The 26132-nt window shown below is 38.7% G+C and overlaps 2 protein-coding genes across 2 annotated transcripts; one reads left to right on the forward strand and one right to left on the reverse strand.

The window, feature by feature from the left end:
• Positions 1–644: 644 nt before the first annotated feature.
• LOC116297757 (S-acyl fatty acid synthase thioesterase, medium chain) lies at positions 645–4967 on the reverse strand. Its single transcript, XM_031706044.2, has 6 exons — positions 4773–4967; positions 4149–4287; positions 3560–3659; positions 2726–2889; positions 1942–2027; positions 645–847 (listed from the first exon to the last, which is right to left on the reverse strand). Exons 1-6 carry the CDS (start codon positions 4906–4908, stop codon positions 714–716), a joined length of 759 nt encoding a protein of 252 aa, XP_031561904.2. The 5' UTR covers positions 4909–4967; the 3' UTR covers positions 645–713.
• A 43-nt stretch (positions 4968–5010) lies between these two features.
• LOC116297754 (rabphilin-3A) lies at positions 5011–26001 on the forward strand. The gene is made up of 17 exons (XM_089033473.1): positions 5011–5359; positions 5895–6038; positions 9399–9528; positions 10031–10117; positions 11676–11780; positions 12166–12238; positions 13013–13276; positions 13646–13804; positions 14448–14524; positions 15398–15472; positions 16155–16264; positions 21098–21224; positions 21720–21734; positions 22306–22448; positions 23251–23332; positions 23842–23938; positions 24142–26001. The coding sequence occupies exons 1-17, from the start codon at positions 5286–5288 to the stop codon at positions 24267–24269; spliced, it is 1890 nt and encodes a 629-aa protein (XP_088889599.1). The 5' UTR covers positions 5011–5285; the 3' UTR covers positions 24270–26001.
• The last annotated feature ends 131 nt before the right edge of the window (positions 26002–26132 follow it).

The following is a 26132-nucleotide window of genomic DNA, read 5'->3' on the forward strand; positions in this document are numbered from 1 at the left end:
TTCAATAAAATGAAGAGATCATAAATCATGAACCATGGTCATGCAAACTCCATCCTCGCGACGGCAAATCGAATGTGACTGGGAAAGTCTAAAAGTTTCGAAACTAACTTTTTTAAACTCCACTTTTGCACAAAGTTGCCCTGGGTGCCAGAGACCCGTTTGGTGGGTTTGGGGACCAGGGAGAGCAATTATATCTGCAACATGTCCCGCAACGGCGTTGCGACACAAGTTGCATGTAGCATTGCAGCATGTAACCTAAAGCGCAATTTGGAAAAATGTTTTCTAGACAATTTGAAGCAATCGTTGCGAAAAGTAGAATTTGTTCCTAATTTTGGCAACGATTGAGTCTCCATTGCACCGTGTAAATACTTTTGCAACTTGTGTCGCAACGCTGTTTCTTGACAAGTTGCAGAGAAAACTGCACATTGTAATCGCGCCTTTAGGCGCGCGCACCTCCTTGTCTGTTTTCTTCTTTTCAATCGCACTGGTTTGTCGTAAAGCTATCGGAGGATCAATGCTCAGGGGCTTCATATAAACGACATTTTCATTCCTGACGCTTCTATAGCACGTAAAGGACCTATTATCAACTAAAGTCTGTTAGGCAAAAATATTTGCTGGATAATAGTCTTCCATATCCCAAGGCAGGAATTTAAAATATTTTTATTTGGAAAAAAAATCTCATTTATGGAATGCTTAGCTGATAATCAACTCCTTTAAGGTTTCTGCAGTACCGTTGACGTGATAAGATCCAAGAGAGATTTTTCACTAATGGGGTTATTCATGAAATAAAAGTGTCCTCCAGATATCACATGTCTGTTATATGCACCATTTGTTACCTGACTCCAACCTACATAAGAATGAAATAGAGAATATTACATGGTCGCGTGGAGATATGGATTTTATCTTCGAGTTTTGAGGTGATATTCTCAACACGAGAAGGTAAAATCCGTATCTCCAAGCGGCCATGTAATATTCTGTTTGATATATGATTATCACAATTTTGGTGTATTTTTACTATTTTATGCGGTTTTTAATATTTTCACATATGAAGACGTATCATTTAATCAATATCTTTACATGTGAAGATATCTCTTTTAAGTAAGCAATGGAGAAAAATAGTATTCCATCGATAAATATATATTCAATACGAGTTAGAACGAATCTTGGATGCAGTTTTTGTATGTGTAAAAAACAGTCTTAAGATAAATAAAAAATCTTGCGCTGAGAGCAAAATTTCTCAAACTTGGAAATATTTCGACTGTATTTAAGGAATATAAAACGGCGCGCGTGTCTATATACTGTAATATAAACACGCTGGGAGCTGTAGAGCAAGAGAGAAGTCGTAGAGAAACTCGAGGCGTCGCCGAGCGTTTCTTTGACTTCTTGAGTGCTCTACAGCTTCCATTGTGTTTATATCACATTATATAGACACAAGCGGACGTTTTATATCGCTTTTATAAAACATTTTTGAACGATTTTGCGCGAGCGTGTCTCTGTCCTCTGATATAAACAAGGTAGCCAGCCAATCAGCGCGCGTGCTATATCTAAAATATTTTATAATTCCAAATTCAAGAATCACATTCTCTTGCCCTCAAAGCTCAATGGAAATAAATATCTAGCAGTAGCTGTTGCAGAAAGGCATATCTTTATCTTTCCACATTAATTTCTTTTTGTATTTTTAGTTTTGAGTACAATAAATTTGTCTCATGGAAATACCCGACTGTCTGAGAATTCAAAAATGAAAAATACCACACATCAAATGAATGCTGCTTATCATTAGGTGGGTTTAGTACTTAATTAATTAATTGCACAGTATAGTTTTTTTAATTACACTGTTATTAATTAATTGCACCAATTAAGAAAAAAATGACAACCAATCAACCAATCAGAATCAAGTTTTTTTTGTAAATTTGTCATTAAAATAAAGTCATTGTATAATACCTTCTTGGTGGTGTAGATCGGCGCTACCATCAAAACATGTTATAGGACACGACAGCACAACCATATCACTATTGTCGGGAACAAATCTGACATAATAACATAATAAATGAATTGTTTAATGAATTATTAAAGTAATGATAAAATTACATGTAATTAAGTTTGAATGATAACAACACCATCCACACGAAATATTATAAGAAACAATGAGAGATTGTAAAAATGATTAAAACAAATGTAGACATCACTAAACATAATAAATTTAAGATCCAAGAAAATAGTGTAAGGAGAAAAATACGTTCAAGACCACGAGTTTATCAGTTGAATTCAACACTGTCAATTTTAACTGCGTCCTCTATAAACAAAGTTATTTTTGTACTTGTACAATGATTCATAATGATTGTTATTCTTAATGTTTATTCCTATAAATTCTATAGATAGCATCAAAATCAAATTACTATAAAAACCAACGACCAAAAAAACTAAAATTAAAATTAATATCAATAGATTATCAAATTAAAGTCTTAGTCTGTGTTAAACATTTATTCAAATGTTTCCAAGTTATAAATTTGTGCCAATGTAACTGCCTGAGCAAGCAATTTCAAATTTGCCTCTGGGAAAGTCAAGATTGATTAAGATTTTAAGGATAGGAGCTTGATTGACAATCTATTAGACTCTAAGAAATAAGGTCTCATTTTTAATCGATCTTGGAATCTTTCCCGATTATGAATCTCTAAGACAAGATCTTGCCATAGCATTTTCACTAACAATAATCAACTGTTTTAACCTGTAATTTTCCAACAGAGTGAGATCAGCTCTTAGTATTCGGACACTAATATCCATAATGTCTTTGTTATCAAGAATAGCCTGTGGTGTTCCTCCCCAATGTTTTATCTTGTCGGCAAGCTGTTCATTAGATAGCTGAGATGCACCAGCTGATGTTCTGGGAACCTTCAAGAGAAAAGTGAATTAAAACAGAAAATGATTTATCAGTGAGATGAATTTTAATTTTCTTCCTGGAACAATACTCCAGTTTTTAGTTCTCTGTTACTCAGGACTCGCCTTTATGCAGAATATTCATGTGTTTGAGTAAAGGTCTGTGGAATTTCAAAGTGTTCGTGTTGTTGAAGTCATGTATTCTTTACTTTAACGTTGCTTTTTGTGAATATTTAGAAACATTCATATACATTATTCATTAATTTATTATTAATTAATTGTAACCATTGTAAATACTTGTAACTACATGTAACAACCAGTCTCATACTAAGGTGGAACAATTTTTAATTTATCCATATCATTATTAATCATATATTAAATATAACTAAAGGTGCTATTACTATGTGAACTGTTGAGAGAATTTTGGTTTTCATTACTACAAGTCCAAACTATAAAAGATAGTGACTGATTATTTAACAACAATAATAATAATAATTTATTAACTTATATCTTGGTGCATTTCCATAAAAAATGAATGAGTTCGCCTAATATTGAAAATTGCTATAATTGATCTGGTTATAGCATTTATTGGCATATTCAGGATGATTTTGAAAATGATCGCTTTATGGTCCTTTTTTTCCAAAATTTGGTGACCAACCTCCCAACCCACTATATTGTATAGTACCTCAGGCCCTGAGGTACCAGATATTAAGAGATGAGATGGTTCCAATCCATAGTGCTTCTTTAAGTATCTCGCTGTTTCAAAGGCAATTCCAGCACCTAAACTTTAAAGACAAGGAAGGCAATATTGCACTTTTATTCAAATGTCTATACCTTTTATAATGATAGAGGCATGGGATTTTTGAGGAACGAGGAGAAATTTAGCTGGAGATTAGAGTGCATAATGAGGGAATAATGTCTTTGTTATCTGTCTACCCCTGTCAGGGAGGTGTGTAGACTAATTCCATCAGCGTTGCACCACAAGTTGCATGCAGCATGCAACCTAGCTCAATTTATAAAAATGTTGTGAGACAAGTTGCAGCAATTGTTTGTGCCCTTGCTGCACAATGTAAACATTCATGCAATGCTGTTGCAAGACAAGTCGAAGAGAAATTTGCTCCAAGCAATCATGCCTTTAGGGTTTTTTTTTTTTGAAATTCATTGTAAGTATAGCTATGGACCAATGAGCTAAATGACCATAAGTTCACAGTGGGGGTGGTGGTTGGGAGGGGAGATTGAGAGTAAATAAATATTTTACTGGCATACTTACTAACCTATGCCCCCATAAAACGAACTGTTTATTTTCCAAGTCTTTGTGGATATCACGACAAATTTCTACCACAAGGACTTTCCAGTCCGTGCAAAACGGCTCCGAAAATCGATTCTCCCTTCCCGCCAAGCACACTCCATAAACTAGACAAAAATTATGCAATTCGCATGTGAGTAGTCTTCAATATAAATAATGCATACGATATATCCAAATATCTGTAATTTGGTCATTCATGAATGCACGCTTTATATCATACTTTTGAATCAAGTAGTTAGACAAGATCGTTGAGTTTGTACTTATTCACTCAATATTACAGTAAGACCTATTCCTGTTCTAGTGCCAAAAAAAAAAACAGTTTTATAATGTAATCATAAAACGGCAAATTGAATAGGAAAATAGAAAACAATGATCAATGATAATTTCCTCCCTTCACTGTGGTTGGCACTAACTCTTATTCATTTAATATATATGTTTACAAAGAATCGTCATTGACGCAATTATAGAACAATAGTAAGATACAAAAATATCAAAGACAACATTTACAATTACAAGAGTAAACTACAAGCTAATCAGAAATTGATGCAATATTAACAATATTGACATGACATTTGGTTTTGAAGAACCGTACCTTCAATATTGTCAGGGAAATTCTTGCCCCATTTAGCAGCGTAATAACTCGCTCCTCCACCAGCCCAGGGAAAACAAAGTAAATACACGCTAGGAGCTTGCTTTTTAAATAGACAACGGAGCCATTTAGAGTTCATAACACAAGATATTCCTGGAAGCCTCGAGTCATCTCAGGCTGCGAGGCACCGACAGTCATTTAAAATTAACTTATTCATCACGTGATAACAGCATACATAAGTATATTAGCCCCTATTTTGCATTCAATTTCAGTTTATTTTGGTTGTTTTGAGTTCTTAATTATCGTTTAATAGAGTGAATTTTTAAAAACATGGAGGGCTTTTATCCCTGCTGGTATTAAGTCAACTCGAGTTTTCTTCGCCTTCGAGGTATTTTTTTTTGCTTTAACCGCCATGACAAAAGCCAAAGGACGAAAGCTCAAATTTATCAGCTGATCTTCAGCCGAGAAAAGGCTGTCTTAAAACTACTTCTTAATCATTACAATACATGCATTAGCATGGGAGAGATTGCTAATGACATTGAAAATCGTTGGACCTGCCCAAATGATCGGCAGTTGGTGCTTAGAGCCAAGTAAGTGTTACAGGATAGAAGTGTTAGTGTTTTTTAGCGCGTTTGATTTGTGGTCGAGGGGTCGCGAGAATTAACGATCGTTTATTCGATTCTTAATTATTAACTGTTGGAAGTGCAGCTGCATATTCTTACTAGAAACTCAGCCAAGCTACCGGAAGGATTACAGAGCTTTTCTTTGTGAGCAATCGTCGTATTTCTCCCGTTTGAATGTGCGGCTCAAGAAGATCTTTGGAGAACTGGCTTTTTAATCAAGCTGGATTGGTCCGCTAGCATGTGTTATACATCACCAAGAAAACTTGCCAAGAAATTCATCAAGAAAACTCATTCGAAGCTACCTACCTTATTTGCAGACTCTCTTGTAATGGCCTTTTACTTTATATCTTTCTTGATTGTATTTTTAATAATATTTTAAGACAAATGGTAGAACAAATAGAATGGTGTTAATGCAGTTAAATCGGGGCTATATTCCTTAAGAATACCCATTTACTGTCAATGGAATTTTGCTAGATTTTGATTAAATTTGCTTGTGTTTCAGATTGAATTCGGGATGGTCTTTTCACACGAGCAATCCGGTGAAAAAGACATCGAAAACGAACATATCTGAAGCTGAACAAGAAGAAATTAAGAATGTTATTCAAAGAGCAGATCGCATCCAAAAACAAGAAGAATATCGTATCGGGTAGATATTTATATATACTACTTAATATATTACACACTGACCGCACATAAATTACTTCTCGAGTAAATCAAATTTTCGTATTTCGAATTTTTGACATTTAACGATACTGAGGGAATGATTTTACGTCGAAGCGACAGTACATGAAAACCAATATATATATGAATATTTCTCCGCAATAATATTCGTCAGTATATTAGCGATTGCTTGCCTGTTATTTTATAAATTCCTCATATTTTTGTAATAAGGTAACGTAAGAATTTGTACCCTTGTAGGATTAATTAATTATTGGGTTGTGTGAGCACGGCGAGACTTGAGATATTCTTCCATATAATTTCACATTTGCTTTTGTTCAGTGAAAATGAAATTTAATTCTTCTTTGTTTATTGCCAAAGAGAATTGTACACGCTAGAATAAACATATTGAAGTAATTTCTTTACCTTAGGTAAACCAGAAAAAAATGATTGAGATGAAAAAAAGACGTTTCAAAATCGAAATTTTACGGCTTGAACTACAATATTTTTATGAACATCCGCTCGCCTATTCTACCGCTCGTCCTTCTGATTGTGGCTGTAAAAAAACTACGTTGTCCTTTGCATTTTTATTTTTTTAGTCACAGGATGTAATCCAGCGAAGACTTTCCCATTTCTGGTTATTTACAGCTGTAACTGCATGAGGCTTTCTGAAATACGTCTAGGTCCTAACAGTATTTGACCTTATTTTGAAAGCTAACTACATACGTAAACACTATGTGGTCTTCGAAAAGCTACCTAATAACCATGAGAAATTTATGGTCGTGAAGTTTGTCTCCAAATATTTTAGTCTCGTTTACGACAAGCCCAGACAGTTGGCTAATGATTTTTTTATTCTAGCCTAAAGTGAATAGTATCTGCGGTGGTACTGTCAACAATTTCCTGCTGCGAATTTAATTTCATTTGAAATTGTTTTTCTCGGAGTGTTTGCGATGGAAGGGGTCAACTGAAGATTCGAATCAATTATTTTTATCACGTTTGCTCATGAAAAACCTATACATCTGGTCTTTAAGCCTGATTTAATAAGATAGAGAAAATCTAACTGAGATTCAATGTGTTTTTCAATTATGTTGATTGAAAGGTTATTTTAGCGAAAGAAAGAAAGAATTAAAGTAAGAAAGAAAGAAAAATGAATGAATGAATGAATAATTGAATGAATGAATGAATGAATGTAAGGAAAGGAAAGGAAAGGAAAGGAAAGGAAAGGAAAGGAAAGGAAAGGAAAGGAAAGGAAATAAAATAAAATAAAAGTAATTAATTAATTAATTGATTGATTAAATAGAATAATATAGAAAAATCACTGAACAATTTTTGCTTTTGAGAAAGAGAAAGAGAAAGGAAAAAAAGAAGGAAAGGTAAAAGAAGGAATACCAAAAATCAAATCATGATGCCATTTTTTCATCTTATAACCTTAAGCAAGAAGGAAGATTATAAATCTGGATTAGAATTGAAAAAATACCATTGGTTCTACCTATCTTAAACATCCATTTATACATGATCATTAAAAACACTACATTTCGGTCCTTTGTCTTGAAACTAAATATTGATTATTTTTGGTAGTTTATCTGATTGTTGGTCGACGATTTTACTGATAGTATTTATCAATATTGCTAAAAGTGGACCATTACTTCTTTGAGGGGGTGGATAATAATGTTTAAACAAAGTTGTTTTACTAGGAACAAGTCTGTGTTTTGTCTGACTTAAGGTATTAGGATACGAAAAATGACGATTTGCTCTAAAAAAATTTTTTCTGAAATTTCGTAAATTTAAACTTTTGTCTTTCATATGTTAGTGAAACTTCTTGCAACATTTGATTGGAAAAACCAAAATTTTGAGACAAATCGAAATCGTGACTTTATCAAGACCGGAAATGTCCCATCGCTTGCAATAACGTTGACTCCAAATGCTCCTTTGTCCTTGTAAAAAGATCCTACATTGCGATCGTCCAGAACAACAGATAATATGACAAGTGATGACAAAATGGAAGGCTGAAGGTGTTTTGACCAACACCATCGTGGCTCCCTGCAGCTTCCGGCTCCAAACAAAGAAATGCAATTTTCTCGAGCTTTATTTGCCGCTAAAACTTCAACTTCGAAAAGCTAAAAGGCCCTTGGATTTCATTCGATTTTTCTAAAATTTGGAGAGTTTAAAAAGAAACTCATAACCCAAAAAAGGGTGTCTCCGATTTTTGAAATTTAATTTCTTTCCAAAGTTATGACGCTTTTTACTCTAAACAACACTCCAAAAGCAATCATCGAACTTTGATCAAAAATAGCAAGAGACATAAAACAGATATCAAAAATCTGGGACACCCTTTTTGAGCTTATTATCTCCTGAGTATGTTATGACATTTTTCGCAAACATAGCTTAAAATGTACGTGTCCGTTAACGTTTTTACTGAGGCATGGTCAAATTTCGCTTCGAGGACAATAACGTGAACAACAATTTAAAAAATCGTATTTTGAAGATTGCTTTATAAACTATGTTTATTCAGCTTTCAGAAAATGCATGCTTTGTTTGTGTTATACTATAAAGCAAGCGCGTTATTTAAGTTTGCGCGCATAGTGGTCGTAAACGTATCGTAATACCTTAATGGTTAATGCTAAACAATGAAAACAGTTTTTTTAATGTTTATTTAAGAATGCATTGATTGGGAGGATTTAGTTAAATTTTTGAGTCTATTTTATATTTTACTGCAAAGGTAACAACCTGACCTGAACTGCTCTTAAAAAGTTGACGTATTGCAATAGTATATACCAGGTTGCTTGAGCCAATCAAAGGCAAGCATTTTTTCGGCTGCCAACTGAAATCTGAATAAAAACTTAGATGTTACCATTACAGTTCATAGGGATTGATGAAGCATTAAGATTCGTGAGGTCAATACCCCATTGATTCTGCTCTCTTCTGATTGGTTCAATTTTTCACTCTATATTCTGATTGGTTTAGATTGTGTGAGTGTTGGAGTAAGCAGGGCCTCTTATTTATTTTTTTAACTTTATTCTCTTCCAAAAACGTATATTATCCTTTTCTATTTTTGCCTTATGATATCCTAATAGTTACTACTCAGTGATAAAGATGGTACCTTATTTTGTGGTCTTCATGACCCGTACCTCAAATTACAGCTTTACTGAGAGTTAAAATTTATTTTGGTTATTATGTTTTGCACTAGCGTAGGGTGGGGGAGGCTGGAGGTACGTGCCGCAATTATTACTTCATGCAGGATTCCTATGGATTAGGTGGGGAAATGGTACATTGCTCACCTCCCCCCTCCCCCCTCCCCCCCCATAAGTGAGACCTTGCTATGCCCCTGATATCTGGTTGTAATTTGCAGACGGCTGGTTGAGAAACTGGAAAACCTGCGTAAGAATGCAAAGGGTAATGGAAACGACTTCTGTCTTCTGTGTGCCAGCAAGTTTGGTGTCCTGAAGACTGTTGCTAAAGAGTGTGATACCTGTGAAAAGGTAAACTATGATGGAAATTATTACAGGAATAAAAAAAAGAGTGAAATTCTGATTGTCATCATCCCTCCCACCCATCAATTCATCACACATAATTATATTGCATCACATCTCATTAATCCATCTGTTGTGCCCTCCCTCACTCATCCATTCATCCATCCATTGCCGCAAATTGTATCTTATTTATGTACAAACATTCATTCACCCTCTGCCCTGTCCCCATCCCTCTCTCCCTATCTCACTCCATTCATTATTATCATGTCTATCCATTTGTCTTCCATCCTTTCTTTCCCATCCACCCATCCCTCCCTCCCATCAACCATCCATCCACTTATATCAGTCTACCATCAGTCACTCCATCCATCTATTCCCTGTTCATCTGTCTACTGGACTATTTGTTTATTCATATATAAATCTATCATTCCGTCAAGTAATTTTTTATTCCCACATGTACCTCCTTTGTTCTATTACTTAATTAATATTTTTTGATGTTCCTGTTTAATAGAACGTTTGTGAAAAGTGTGGTGTTGATACTCATAACAGTGCAGGTCAACCAATCTGGCTTTGTATGCTGTGCAGTGAACAAAGAGAGGTATTTAATGACAAACTTGTTTTCATCTTATCTTGCAAAGCATCAAGGGCTCATCATTATTTACATGGTGCAAGTTTGGCCAAGTTATGCTTCCAGCAACACAAGAGGTCTGCCATTCAGTCCTCAGTGATCTCACAATTTTTTTTCAACTTATCTAACCAGAAGGGAGGAAAAGTGTACCATTTTCTCAAAGCCCAGGGGGGTACTCTGCCAGAATTTGGGTAGGGGTGTTCCACTGGGATTCTGAAAGGGGTACCCTGTTTATGACAAAAAAACTCAAATTTGTAGACCCTGTTTATGACAAAAGATATAATTTATTGCACTGAGTTCCTGTTTCAATTGTCATGTCATCTTGCATATCATTTTTTTACTACCATGATAACCAGTTTTGGTCAATACGAAAGTAGAAACCCTGAATATGACAGGAAGTCAGGAAGAACTTGGAACTTGAGTGAAATTGCATACCCTGTTTATGACAAGAAGCTCGAAAAACCATACCCTGTTCAGCGGATCATCCCCGTATAGTCCATATATGGGAGTACCCCCCCCCCCCCCCCCCCCCCCCCCCCAGGTCTCAAAGCTGTGTTACTATTAGTAAAAGTTTAACTTAAGAAAACCCTTAACAAAGAGCACTTATATAGTGGCTTGCTATAAAGCCAATTCTTTTTCTTGGATTTAATGTTTTCCCCATCACATGCTGTATGTCATTCCCTAGAGTATCACTTTTTTGTTTACTGGTTGCACCCGAGAAGACACACTCTATAGACCCCTTGCAGCACATTGGAATGCAGCTTAATCTGAAGGACAAAACAATGGGCTCTCAATTCTCAGGAGATTGAAATTCTTTTGTTTTGTCTCCCAGATCGAGCTGCTTTGACGTCACATGCAAGGGGTCTATATGTAGTGTTTGAAAAACGAGTAGGAGCGTTTTATCAGGTATAAAACAGGATCTACTAGTTTTTTGAACTGCTTAAGACACTTATGAACCATTCATAAGATTTTGGTTCAACTGGAGCCACCATACACGTCACGAACATGGACTTTTATACTTCGATAGAGATTTGAGGTCACGGGCATGCGCAACCAGTTTCAATAGAAGCTCCCACACGTTGGATATTGCGTGCCAAGGCAAAGACAGGCACGTTAGTCAAAGATTTTTAGGGTTGACTATGGCCTCGATGAGGCTCTATGTCTTCATCTAAACTTGGATGCATACTTCATCCCTGATGAAGTCATCCTCATAGTATTCCAGTGGTCTTTATATAAAGACCACATGTGTCTTTATATAAAATCACTTGAATACTAATAAAGAGGACTTTATCGGGTATAAAGGTCCATGCACGTGACGTGTATGGTGGCTCCAATTGGACCATAAGCTTATGAAATATTAATGAGTGTTTTAAGTACAACCCAAGGAGATAATCTTATTCTTAAATGTTGTGAAATTGGAAAATATTACGCCTAAGCTGTTTATTAACAGAAGGAACCAGTAAACTCTTCATGGACAAAGTTTATTCACTACATAAAGAGAAAATAATTCAGTTATGTTTTGATCTAGTTATGGAAGAAGACAGGAGCGTGGTTCTTCAAGACCATCCCTAAATACTCCGTCCCTCGTGAATCTCGATCACGTGAATTTGGATCAATCCCACGCAATAGAAGCGTAAGTACAATCTCCCTAAATCTTTTAAATCTTTGCGAGGCTATTGATTATTATTACCGTTTCCACTGTCTCAGACTTTCAAATCTCTTCAATACCCTGAAACGACCCCTGCAGGGGCGGATCCAGCATTTGTTCAGGGAGGGGTGCTGTGCACAAAGTTAACCCAAGGGAGGAGTGCACCCCTTAGAATCAAAGGGAAAAAACAGTATTGGTTATCTTCGAAGTTGGGACACAAAGTCGAACCAGGGAGGGGTGCGCACCCCCTGCACCCCTCCCCTGGATCCGCCCCTGTCCCTGGAATGATTTAAGTCAGGGTGTGGGTAACTCACAGATCGGTTTTGAATTTACAATGAAATTTGATTCAAATTTGATTGTGTTATTTTAGGATACTGGCAGTTCTTCGCGCCACTCGGAGGATTTTGGAAGAACATGGACACCAGTTACCAGGAGATCCAAAGGTTAGTTGTAAGAACTAAGGAAGATATATATTTTTAATGCTAGCTCAACTCTAAGTTTGACGATAATTTATGCGCTTTCGAACTATGCGGTCATTTTCAATACTGAGATACTGATCGTTATAAACGTAAGTAAACCTAACTTAGGGAGATGTCGTAGGACTGTGAAATAGTACGGTTACGGAACGGAAATGACGCGATGTCATACTTTGAACCAATCACAGCACGCGAGGTCTTTGCTTATCCAATTAGAAAGCTTATACACGACAACGTCATGGTCACGGCACAGCACGGCGCGGCATGGATTTTGGCGCAGTCATCTGAATATGCTCTAAAGAGAAAGGGTACAGTAATGGGGCTGTAATGAGACATGACTATACGGCAGATTTGGTACAGCATGTCGTAGCAGTGAAATGGTTTTCGCGCCCTTTATCCTGTCACAACGGGGCTGCACTGACAATTAACAGCTCACAATTACGGCAAAAATGCTGTGAAATCCGCTCTTCTTAGTCAATTGGGGTGTTTGGGGGGGAGGGGGGGGGGTGCATGTCTCACGATATTTATATTTTGTAGCAGCTCTTGCATGTATTTTTTGTGCTTGCTCGATATTTCTTTGTTGCTCGATATTTTTTGGGGTTTACGCCACCTCCCCCTCAATCATCCAACGGTCTGTCCTATAAAAGAGACAATATAGCAGCCAAATACACAGCGATTCCCCTAAACGATCTAGTCGTCTTTACCTCGTCAAAATTCGAATCCCTTCTCGTTATTCCGCAGATACCTTTAGTGGTGATACCTCATCATACACGGCAGAAGACAGCGATGACGCTTCGTCGGAGGAAGAAATGATTCTAGACCGCCCCAAACGTCCCCGTGCCAGCACGGGAAGTGGTGGTTCGGTCGTCTCTGACGACTTCAGTCTTTACAAAGAATCGATGCCTGCTACTGGATTACAAACCACAGGGACTCCAACCGAACGGTTTCGCCCTCGAACTGGACGTGTGACCTCTATTGATAGATCGATAGCGAGAAAAAAGAAAAGTAATTTGTGATAATAGTGAATAAGTGAATACATTTTGAGCCCTTGGTATTTTTTACCAAGAAGGCTTACAAAATCTCGCGTTTCTCTGTCATCATTAGAGAGTTTAAGATTCTCGTTTACGGCAAACGTGAAACGTCAGTTGACCATTAAAAAATTCTTTAAAATTAGTGAAAAAGAATCGCAAAAGTCTCCAAGTAGTAGATAAACAATAGAATGCTCGTCTTTGTCGAGAAGGTTTGCTAAAGGTAAAAAGAAATGTAGGGAAACGATGAAAACGTGGTCACGTTTGCCGTTTGCGGGAAGAAAACACGGGAATCTTAATCTGAGTATTACCATCATCATCGCACTGGTTTCTTTCTTTACGACAGGCTCGGAAGACGGTGCAGTTGACGGGATATTTGATTCGCAGATGCAAGTGATCGATGGCGGAACTGATAGCCGCCATTCAGTCGGAGATGAAGAAGACATCGATGAACTCGTGCGGAATTACAAAGAAAATGAATCTCAGAGAAAAGACAATCACTCAGGCAAGTCCCTCAATAGTATGAGATTGGATCTAGGGGAAGATTGCAGGGAGAGCAAACTCCCCCCCCCCCCCCCCCCCCTCTTCAAGGCATGTTACCTCTGCCATCATTTCAATGTAGATCAATAGGAAACCAATTCGATGCAGACCATTAGGAAATCATTGACACTTATCGAAAACCATTTAAACGTAGAAATAGGAAACCATTCGGACTAATAGAAAACCATTGAAATGTAGAAATAGGAAACCATTCAGACTAATAGAAAACCATGTAAATGTAGAAATAGAAAACCATTAAGACCAATAGAAAACCATTTAAATGTAGAAATAGGAAACCATTAAGACCAATAGAAAACCATTTAAATGTAGAAATAGGAAACCATTCAGACTAATAGCAAAATCAATGGAAGCCATTTCATTGTTACAGAAAACAAGAGCAGATCCAGCATTTTTTTGGGGGGGAGGGAGTCATAGAAAAAATTACTTAAACGCTAACAAAACATATTTCTAGGATAATACTATGGGTTGAACCTCAGATATGGTAAGAGGGTCTGGTCACCTCTCGACCCTCCACCTGGATCGACTACTCGCATGTTTACTCTTAGTCCCTCGACATGTAACCCTTGTCACTGTTATTATTTTTCCAGGTCTTGGTGTGGTTGAGTTTACTCTTCGCTATCAGAAACTTGATAGTCGTCTAGATGTGATTTTAGAAAATGCACAGGTGGGAAGGATGTTCATAAAGATGGATGGATTCTGAGAAAAGAAAGGGAAGGAAAGGGAAGGGAAATGAAAGGAAGGGAAAGAGAAGAAATGAAAGGAAGGGAAAAAATGCAAAGGAAATGAAGGGAAGGAAAGAAAGGGGAGGGAAAGGAAAGAGAGTGAAAAAAGGTAGGAAAATGAAGGGAAGGAAAGGAAAAGAAATGAATTGAAAAGCGTGAGGAAGAAATGAAAGGAAGGTAAAGAAATGGAAAGGGAATAGAGGGAAGGGATAAAAGAGGAAGGAAGAACAATAAAAGAGAATGAATAAATAAAAAGGAAGGCAGGGAAGAACGGAAAGGAAAGAGTGAAAAAAGGAAGGGAAAACGAAGTGAAGGGAAGTAAAAGAACTTAAAGGCGAGGAGAAGAAAAGAAAGAAAGGAAATAAAAAATAATGGAAAGGGGAATAAAGAACAGTGCGTGAAAGAAATATAAGGGAAGGAAAGGGAAAACGCTCCCAAAAAGGAAAGGCATGACAAGGCAATGTAAGAAAGAAAGAAAAAAGAAATGGAAAATGATTGAAGGAAAGGGAAGAAAAAGAATTAGACAAAGGGAAATGAAAGAAAAGAAAAGATATAGGTATGGAAATTAAATGGAAACTAGGAAAATAAACGGAAAGGGAATGGTATGAAGGGAAAAGAAAAGAAGAGAAAGAAAGGAAAGGTGGAAAAAAAGAAAGAAAAGAAAATAAAGGTATGGAAATGAAATGAAAGCTGCAAGGAATATAAACGGAAGAAAATAGTATGAAAGGAAAAGAAACGAAGAGAAATGAAATGAAGGATAGTCTGGAAAGATTAATCATGAATAAAGATTTACAATACCTCGATTCCACCTGCAGGATCTGAAGCCAATGGATGTGAGTGGAACATCAGACCCATACGTCAAACTACACCTGTTACCTGGGGCTAGTAAGGTATTATAGATCAACGTTTGTTTCCATTTCCCTTGCGTGCTGTGATCCAATAATTAAACTGGTATAACGACTTTCAATATGCATTTCTAAGGCAGCGCTGCAACTTTTAAAATATTTAGCCCTAAATTTGTATTTTTTATTTATTTTTCTTTTTGAAAACTGTTAGTAGCCCTGTTGAAGGACTGAAATAAAAGTCCGAAACTTTGGCAACTATTTAGTATTAGTTTAATCCCTAATTTCTCCTTTAACTATTCCTCGGATTAGTATATTCTAACCAGATAGCCGCTGTTTTATTTTATTCTTTACATAAATATTCATTCCTAGCTTGCGCTTAGTTTTTCCTAAGATGCTTAGCAGCGTGAATTACGATTTTAAAAGAAGCGATCAATAATCACAGCCTGCATGAGAAAACAGACGTCCTTTTGCTCTGCGTCTTCCCTTCCCCTCCCCATCCCCTGAGCAGTTGGGGAGCGAAAAGGCGTCTGTCTACTCGAACTACTTTAGTTAGTGTTTTTGTTTTCGCAAGAATACTCGTTAAGCAATAACAGCAACAGGAATAGCAGCAAAAGCTACAGCAGCAGCAACAACAACATCAACGATCTGTCATGATGATACGTTCATGTCAAGAAATGTTTCATTTCATCGTTTGTTTTTTTTTTTTGTTGTTGTTTTTTTTTTGTAGAGCAACAAGTTACGAAGCCAAACCAAGTACAAGACACTTAATCCATTCTTTGACGAAACTCTTACGTATCATGGCATCGCAGAGGAAGATATCTCCAATAAAACACTTAGGTAAGAACTCTGTCAGAACGCTCATCCGTACGAACACATCTACTGTGCAATATTAGGCGCAGTATGGAAACGGTACTGACTTACATTACGTACATGGTGCGATATGCCTTAACTTTGAAATGGCTTCTCAAAAGAATGGTTATCGTATGAGAGCAGCAGGTAGGGGGACTCGCGGTCACCCCCCGGAATTACATGGGCATTCCCCGCGCTCACGTACGTGCGTCGGCCGTGGGTATTGCCCGTTATAAGAGCATATTTTTGCCCATTGTTTCGGCAACCATTTTCGGCTACCTTTTCTACTCCCACACGGGTATTCCTCGTAGACACATTTTTGCACTATAGAGTATTTTTTTTGTGTCCACTGCGCTGGTAGTGTCCGTAGCAAGGTGGAGGCACTTGCAAGTAGCCAAAAACCTTCTACTCCTATATATAGAAGATGGAAGAGCAAAAGAGTATTTCGACTACATTGCAAGAGATGGGTATACGAGCAAAGAGTAGGCTACTAGCACATTTGCTGCTGGACAATGCCTGCGACGGAAACCTGCTGCCAGACATATCGAAGTGCGACTACTTGCGGGGCAACGAAGGACCAACCAGTCTGCAGCCACTAGAAGGATTGCCTCCTTTCGTAGACGATGTGTTTGTCTATGGTTTTGTTTCCGAAGAGAATTTGTATGGAAAGAAGCTGCTTTGTAGGAATGCGAAGGCAATAGTCTCCAAGATATCCATCGCAGCCACGGAGACATTTGGGGTGTTCCTACCAACCAGCGTAGTGCACACGTGCAGGCAGGGAAACATAGTAGACCGCGTCTCCAATATGGCAGCCAAGTGGTCCAGCTTGCACGGAGAACCTGCAGCGGTATTTGTAGCCAAAGTAGACACCTCGGAATTGTCTATAGAAACCGTAGAGGAAAAGATACCAAAGTTTGCTACTTTGCTAGATTCCCACGGACATGGTATCTATTCCGTAGACTACACACAGGATTTCTCCGGTACTTTGGATAGAAAAGCTTTGGTGCGCAGATTGTTGCAGCTGGGCTACGAAATGCAAGGAGAACTGGGTGGACGCAAAGGTACTATTTTGGACAATACGCACCAAGTAGGCGGGCATGTTCGTACTTGGATGGAAGACGGCAAAAGGACAAAAATATACAACAAAATAGTATCCAACTTCGAGGCTGGAGAAGTGCAGAATCCAGTAGGAGCAAAGTTGGCAGAGTACGTGGATTGTCCGAACGACCACCTGCGTAGAACATTCCTGCATCCAGACGTGCAGAAAAGAGGATGCAGCAGAGTGGAAATATCCATCTACGGTAGGGATTTCTCCAAAGAAACCACCAATGCCATTGCGGAGACTATAGAACCTCTAGCAGACATATTCGTAGTACAACCACCCAAAAACATGTGGTTGGCACTCGCGGAACACTTGGATAGATGTTTGTGTATTTGCTGCGAGGAGACAAAAGAAATCTTCCTAGTATGGTACTGCCACGCAGAAACGGGGCGCATAGCTGGCATACGCGTACGAGGCAACGAAAAATGGGAACAGTGCGTACTTTGGACCATAGCAGAGTTTGGTCTGCGCAAATGCCCTATATTCCGCATAGACGTGCGTGGATTGGACCCCGTGGAGATAGCTCCACTTCGATGCTACACCAAAGATTCTCCCACGGTGTTGGCGGAGTCTAACAAGCCCACCCGCGTGCACAAAGATCCTCCTACGATAGCAGACTTTCTCCCAACCACGGAACACGTGGAGTGGGTTTGGCGTACCAAGAAGGCACAAAAGATAGGAGTGGAAAAGAGTCTCTTCGGAATACTAGAAGTACCTACGGACCGCAGGATTTCCTTCCTGTCCAAAAGAAAACGACAGCAAAGATTGGAAGACATACGGGACGACTTGGAAGGAGACGAGTGGGTAGAAGCTACGAAAAGATACCACGCAGAACTGTCGGAACAAAGGCAGTCCATCCTGCGGCAAAAAGAAGAGGACAGGAAGAAAATAGAGAAAGAATTGGAAAAGTATAGGAAACTATTGGATAGGATTTCCAAAAGAACAGGCAATCTGCGTAGATCGTTCTTTGGAGAGGAAAGCCCGTTTGGCCCAGAGACGCCTAGGGCCAAAGTGCATAGGATGGACCAAATACCTGCAGGAGACTACAAGATACTAGGATATGCGATCCCCAGAGACTTGGATGCCAACTGGTTGGCAAGAGGGCACCGCGTAGTATTGCGAAGGAATAGAGAAACTTCTGTAGCATGGGCCACGGAAGCCATATTGGAAGCGTGTGCGGCTGGGAAGTTCGAAGCAGACGGCAACATACGCACTGCCATACCAGGAGAAGAAATATTGGTGGAGTGGAAAAACAATGTAGCCACTGCCTTCGTGCCCGAAGGACCTGGTTTGGATACGTACTACGAATTGGCTAGGAAAGTAGAACATCCCAAACACCCGGAAAGACTACTAGAAGTGCCTGCGCCACCCAACAAAGAATGTGTACAGGCGCTACATATGCATCCAGGCGAGTACCAATGCTGGAAATACGCCAAAACCACCTACAGAAAAAAAGAAAGGACAATCCTATTCCTTTCCGAAAAATGCTCGGAGTGCGTTTTGGAGGGCTGCACGGTAGAACATGCTACTACTCCGGTCTGGGGACACTTCTTGGACGAGCAAAAGATAGACTGGACATCGCAGCCACCGCTGTACTGCAAGATTGGTAGAGAAAAGACTACCAAAGCAAAGAAGAAAGACCGGCTAGTACACGTCTCTACTCCATCTCCGGAATCCTAGAATTTCTCTGCGGTTTCGTATCCTCCGCTGGATGTCTGTAGTAGACAACTTTGGGCGGTTGCATACGTGCCCAAACGACAGCAGCAATGCCTGCGACTGCAAATAGTACATTGCCGGCTATTTGCCAGTCTATTTTCGTGGATACTTCCTCTACTTCTTCGGACAAATCCTCTGCGTTCTCGAACGAATCTTCTTCCTGCTCCATTTTGGCTAGTAGTTCCTCCTTTGCGTCTCGGAGTTCTTCTCTAGCTTTTTGGAGATCGTCGAGGACTATAGCAAAGGAATCCTGCACTTCTAGGAAATGTTTCTGCAGGTCTGTAGTTGGAGGCTTTTCGGGAATTGCTACTTCTATTCCATTTTCTTTTTCTATCCTGCGTATCTTTGGTATGCCTATGCCGTACTTTTTGGCTACCTTCTGCAGCCCTACACCATTTCTCCTATCTTCCAGTAATCCTGCAATTTCTTCCTCGGATAGTATTTTGGGCGTTGCCATATATATCTATGGACAAACACTATGGATCCATAGGGGTATTCCGTGGGTCCATAGGTATATAGATGTATCTGTACATAGCTCTAGGCATAGCTAGCTACATGCTAGGAAAACAAAGAACGACGCAAATACTTTTGGAGATCTTGGATGGTCTCTACAGACTTCGCATACCAGGCTACATAGCCACTTTGGCGCAACTACCGCGGCATAGATAGTAGAAGGGGAACGAATCGTTCATCTCTATCCACGTCGGTGTTTCTCCATGCAAAGGTGTCGCGACCCACGACCCCCTGCTACGGGGCCCTTGCAAGGTAGCGGTGTTTCGCCTCCACCTACTTCCCTACGGACATTCCTGGTGCTTGCTACCAGCGCAGAGGGCACAAAAAAAAAAAAAAACGATTGTGCAAAAATGTGTCTACGAGGAATACCCGTGTGGGAGTAGAAAAGGTAGCCGAAAATGGTTGCCGAAACAATGGGCAAAAATATGCTCTTATAACCTTCAGGCATCAGGTTTATTATCTTTTCGGCTCTTTCTTCGTCCATGATTTCTTCTGTGTCTCCTTCTGTGAATGTCGTGAAGGCGAAGTCGGCGTCCAAACGATCCAATACCTGAGTTCGCAGCCTGCGTACAGTTTTGTTTTGAATGCTTTTGATGGCGTCCATCTATATCTAGGAAATATTTTAACCTTCGTTTACGACCTTACGCGTACGCATCCAATATTTCATAGGACGACGTCTAAAAGCAGGTTTGGGAACCGCGGGCATTCTTGTCAACTCCTTTACACATTCCTCACGCGTTGTCGTACAAGTTGTCACAATTTCACAGGGATCCTTCCTGCGTAGATGGGAAATCAGGCCACACTTTATAAAACTCCTATTACACCTCGGACAAACAAACTTGCCAGTCATCTTATACTTAACGATATTTTTTCATAAAACCCGCGGCGGCCGCATGGTACTTTACAACTCTTTACATTGGAACGAATATTTTAACTTAGTAATACGGGCACCAGTAAAACCCGTAGAGAGCTTTTCGAATCGAATTACACAGGCAATACACATAGCGACCTTACGGGCAATACCCACGGCCGACGCACGTACGTGAGCGCGGGGAATGCCCATGCAATTCCGGGGGGTGACCGCGAGTCCCCCTACCTGCTGCTTATGAGTGGTAAACATACGGTACTAACTTACATTACGTACACGGTGCGATATGCCTTAACTTTGAAATGGCTTCCCAAAAGAATGGTTATCGTATGAGGGGTAAACATACAGTACTAACTTACGACATGTACACGGTGCGATATGCCTTAACTTTGAAATGACTTCCCAAAAGAATGGTTATCGTATGAGTGGTAAACATAGGTGCTAACTTACGATACGTACACGGTACGACATCCGGTAACATTGAAATGGCTTCCAATTGTCTTCCAATAATTCATCTAATTACAGCGCGTACTGAGTTACGGCCACAGTAAGATACGGTACGGCTACAATACGCCTCAGTACGAAGTTGCCGTATCGTTTATACTCTATTGTTCTTCTATAGGTTACAAGTGTACGATGAAGACAAGCTTGGACGTAACGACTTCATTGGTGAAACGTCTGTTCATCTCAAAGTACTTAACAGTACTCCAACACAGAAATTCAAACGAAGTCTACTGCCAAAAGCTTACGTAAGTACAACCTGATCTAGAAGGCCCTTTAGATTACTTTTGACCACTCTAGTTAGTAATCAACCTTGGGTGTAATGTTTTCCCATTTCAGACCACGCGTGTCATTCCCTAGAGTATCATTTCTTTGTTTGACGGTTGCGCATCAGAAGACACATGAATATGGATACAACTCAAACAAAGAATCTTATTCACAAGAGAATGACACAGGTGTCCTTATATCTGTGCCATGACCGTGCCATGTTTATTCCAATTTATACGATGCTGTTCTAGTAGGACGTCGATCTCATACCTCCAAGCCATCTATGAACTCGCATGATTCTGTCGTTTACACCCTCCTGTCTAATGTAGCCAACATAACATGTTATAAGGACTTGCTTCGGGCTAGGGGACCTCGGCAAGAACCTCACTCCTGAATCTCTCTCTCTTAAGCTAGTCTGATGTGTTCTTCTCATTTCTCTTTATGTTCTCGTGATGTGTTGCTTTTTGGTTCAAAAGTTTGATACTGGAAGGGTAAGTACATCGTACAATTGAACGATATAATGATCAGCGGAGAGCGCGTTACGTAAGGGGTCCAATGCTGAAAAAACGTTTCCTCCTGCTAGCAGGGAAAAATGCTGTCTCGTCTTGCGCTGCACGCTTTTGTCACTTGTGACATTCCCCTACCCCTCCCCATTTAGTAGCAAAATAATTTTTCCTAGCTTTTATTTTAGCATAAGTAATTATGCATAGTTTTGTAAACGAATCTTGTTCGTCCACACGTAAACAGTCATCGTTTACAACTCGTTTTGTCCATCCCCACGTAAAAGCTAAAACGATTTCAAAACAATAGAAAACAGAGAATATACGCAGTTATGCGATCTTTAGCCTTTTATAAACGTGTCGAAATCATGTTTTCATTGTTTACTGTGGACGGAAGGTCTAAACACATCCAAAAGCCTGCGTTTACAAATGAAAATATGACTGCGTGGACTGGGGCATTAAATATGTGTGCGCGGTCCATGGGGTTTAAAAATTTGATGATGACATTCGTGTCTATATCACAGAACTAACATTTGGTATTTGTATTGTGTTCACAATGTAGGAATCTCCTGAAAATAGGTTAGGTCGCATTCAACTGACATTGAAATACAATACAACAAGGAGCATGCTCTTTGTGGGGGTTGTCCGCTGTGCGGGCCTTGCATCCATGGATGCTAATGGTTATTCGGATCCCTATGTTAAATGGTAAGCTTACTTGTTTTCTGTATTATAATTCATAGTTTTTAATACAGATGTATGACCTTATTGGGGTATAATTGTCTTAATTGGGAAGCACGGGTGGCGTTGCGGTGTGAGTGCTCACCTCTCATCAATGCGACCCGAGTTCGAGTCCCGCCGGGTTCGGTGTTGTATATGAGTAGAGTTGTTTGTTGGTTCTCTCCTGTGCTTCAAGGGTTTTCTGGGTTCTCCGGTTTTCCTCCCTCCGCAAAAACCAACTCCCAGTAAATACTAATTCGATCATGGAATGAGGACCACAGGTTTGTTAGCCACTGGCTATTAAGTGCTACCCTCGTGAAAAAAGGACTTTATTATGTTATTCTCCTTTTTCTTAACATGCTTAAAAAGTTAATATTATACAATTTTAAACCTCTATTTCTGATTGGTCAAAGTGTGTGCTTTATGAGAGCACAATATATGAAAGAACGACCTTTTCTGATTTTTATGTTATAAAAGAAATAATGTACTGGGCCCGGTTGTACGAAGCCTGGATAGCGCTATCCGGCAGATAAATCCTTATCGAGTGGATAAGTCAATGCTGTTATCCAACAAATTTATCCACTGGATAAGATTTATCCATTGGATAGCGCTATTCACCCTTCGTACAACCAGGCGCTGTTGAATTGGCAAAACACTTGAGAAGTGTGAGAAGCATTGAGCTATGAGTCATGCTTTCTCCTAATACTTCTCTTGTGTTCTGCCAATCACTGCTTCATTTTCAATGTCTTCAATAACAAGATTTTTTGATCATATTCAATATTTTCTCTAGTTATCTGAAGCCTGATCCTTCAAAGAAAAGTAAAAGACGAACAGCCATCAAGAAAAAGACTCTAAACCCTGAATTCAATGAGGTAAGAGGCTAAATACAGCCACATACAGTCTGATTTGAAATCATTCTATTTTGTCGGTTGGTCTTCGTCATCTATACAGGGAAGATACGGGGTGACTGACACTAAGAATCTGCGTCCTTCGTTCCATTTGATTTCAAATTAACAGAGAATGCTCTGTTGAAGACCAACTGTGGCTGTATGAAAGTGATTGGCAGGACTGTGTCAATTGTATTTACCACCTATGGACACACCCTTGTCGTATCCATTGGAAATGGTTACTCACACTGCTACCTTAAATGCTATATGGGAGCAGGTAACAATATTACGAACTTGATCGTAATAGACCTCTTCAGCTTCGGCATTTGTTTTGCCCATTCCCAACCATGTGTCATTTCGTTGTGAATAGGATTCTTTGTTTCATTTGCATCCAAACAAAGAAATGATGCTCAAGGGAATGACACATGGTCTAAAATGGGCAAAATATTAGGCCCAAGCGAAAGTGATCTAGCGAACATGTTTATTTCTTTTAGGAATTTGCGTACGAGATTCCTCACAGTGAACTTGCGAAAAAGACCTTAGAGGTAACTGTGTGGGACTACGATGTTGGCAAAAGTAATGATTTCATAGGTGAGTATGGTTATACAAAATGATGTTATTGCTGATTTTAGGCACTGTGATAAATGCCCTCCACCTTTTTTTCCTTTTATTGTGAAATTTTGTGTTGTGACCCTACAGCACATTATTTTTTTCTGAGTTTCTTTCAAATTTTGCTATCCCTTGAACACCATTTATTCTACTGACTTATTGCTGGTATATTGTTATTTCAATAGGTGGGGTAACCCTGCATATCAAGGCAGAGGGGCAAGCTCTCAAACACTGGTATGAAACACTGAAATACCCAAATCAAGCACATACCCAATGGCACACACTGGAAGCCATCACAGCTCAGGATGACTAACAAACTTGATTAGAATTCTTTCTGTATAACCTCTGCCATAAACATTCAATGGTGCTATAAACTGGAAGCCATCACAGCTCAGGACGACTAACAAACTTGATGAGAATTCTCTCTGTATAACCTCTACCTTAAACATTCAATGGTGCTATAAACTGGAAGCCATCACAGCTCAGGACAACAAACTTGATGAGAATTCTTTCTGTATAACCTCTGCCTTAAACATTCAATGGTGCTATACACTGGAAGCCATCACAGCTCAGGACAACAAACTTGATTAGAATTCTTTCTGTATAACCTCTGCCTTAAACATTCAATGGTGCTATACACTGGAAGCCATCACAGCTCAGGACAACAAACTTGATTAGAATTCTTTCTGTATAACCTCTGCCTTAAACATTCAATGGTGCTATACACTGGAAGCCATCACAGCTCAGGACGACTAACAAACTTGATTAGAATTCTTTCTGTATAACCTCTTCCATAAGCATTCAATGGTGCTTTATGCTCAATATTTGTGAAATCATTATCGGGTTGAAGCTATTGAACATAGAAGATGAGATAGAATGATAACATGATTATCCTTGTCTGTTGTATCCATTTGAGATACACAGTCGATATGAAAAATGTGTTTAAAGCCTCCTTGCTTCAGTGCAACTATTTATGAACATTCTACAAGTTGTATCATTAGATACATCTAGTTAACACATTTCCAATGTGACATTTCGGTCTCAGCTACTGTGTTCTATTTCTTGTCCCCGGCAATAAATTTGCAATTGAATGTATACAGCTATTTTAAAAAAAGGTTGGCCAAAGTTTTGTTGCATGTTTCACACTAAGCTTGAATTTATTGGGGATCGTAGTGTTAATAATTACAGCACAGAAGAAAATATGCCACAAAAACATGTGGAAGAGAGTTGGGAAATTCCATATTGTTGTGACCTTCACGTCGGCAATAGTGCATTTTTTAAATGCAATTTGCAACAAAACTCTTACCAAATAGCTGTATATGCTGTAAACAATACTGTTATGTAAAATTTAAAGACACTTCACTTATTTTCTGTTATGGGCAGTTTTTTTTTTAATGCAAAATACCAAGTCAAGTTCGAAATTCAATGTGGATGGAAAGGAAGCTGCTTTGAATATCACCCTGCTAATAGGTTTAAATTTTTGTTGACAATTTAGGAACCAAATGACTCTTTTTTACAAATTTAAATGTGAACAAATCAGAGGATATAGTTGTTACTTGCAATTTTTGAGTGGAACAAGTTTAAGTCGTACAAAAATTAGTCTTATTACTTTAAATCATGTATGAGACTAATATACTTATATACATACATTGCACTGAGTTAATTTCAAAATAAAACTTAATAAATCCTTTAAAATTGAAGCTAGAATCTTCAGCTGCTAGACTTACGAGTAGTATTATTGACACGAGTCTTTCATAGTGCCTTATATCCCAGTATTCTCGATTAAATATAACCAAGTCAAATTAAAAAATAACATATTTGCACAAAGTAGACTCTATGGGTTTCTGTGTTGACAGAGTTGAACCCAACAAAAGTAGGAACAGGAATTTGTCACGCAGCAGGAAAAAATATACTTTTATGTATTGTAAAGTTATAAAATTAAATTATTTATGGGTAGTTATGAATAAATCATTTATGCAGGATGTACAGTTCAGATGTATTGACTAAAACAAATGAAATAAAAGTTGGTTTCTCAATCAAAAAAAGTAATTGCCTAATAAATTACTGTAATGGCTCAGTTGAGCGTCATGTACATGAAATGGTAATGTGTGAAAAAGTGCCTCCGATTAGCGCAAAAGTGCTAAAAGGACTTGACTTTTAAATTTAGAGATTTTTC

This window comes from Actinia tenebrosa, unplaced genomic scaffold (genome assembly GCF_029948245.1).
Source record: "Actinia tenebrosa isolate PJP-AT-01 unplaced genomic scaffold, QUT_ActTen_1.0 PGA_scaffold1__47_contigs__length_23844297, whole genome shotgun sequence".
Classification (NCBI taxonomy): Eukaryota; Metazoa; Cnidaria; class Anthozoa; order Actiniaria; family Actiniidae; genus Actinia; species Actinia tenebrosa.

Excerpts from the sequence above, each read along its gene's own strand:
- LOC116297757 (XM_031706044.2), bottom strand. The coding sequence starts at position 4,908 with ATGAACTCTAAATGGCTCCGTTGTCTATTTAAAAAGCAAGCTCCTAGC. Across the intron at positions 4,288-4,772 it reads TTTCCCTGACAATATTGAAG|TTTATGGAGTGTGCTTGGCG; the intron begins GTACGGTTCTTC and ends ATTTTTGTCTAG. Across the intron at positions 3,660-4,148 it reads TTCGTTTTATGGGGGCATAG|TTTAGGTGCTGGAATTGCCT; the intron begins GTTAGTAAGTAT and ends TTGTCTTTAAAG.
- LOC116297754 (XM_089033473.1), top strand. The coding sequence starts at position 5,286 with ATGGGAGAGATTGCTAATGACATTGAAAATCGTTGGACCTGCCCAAAT. Across the intron at positions 10,118-11,675 it reads TGTGCAGTGAACAAAGAGAG|TTATGGAAGAAGACAGGAGC; the intron begins GTATTTAATGAC and ends GTTTTGATCTAG. Across the intron at positions 12,239-13,012 it reads AGTTACCAGGAGATCCAAAG|ATACCTTTAGTGGTGATACC; the intron begins GTTAGTTGTAAG and ends GTTATTCCGCAG.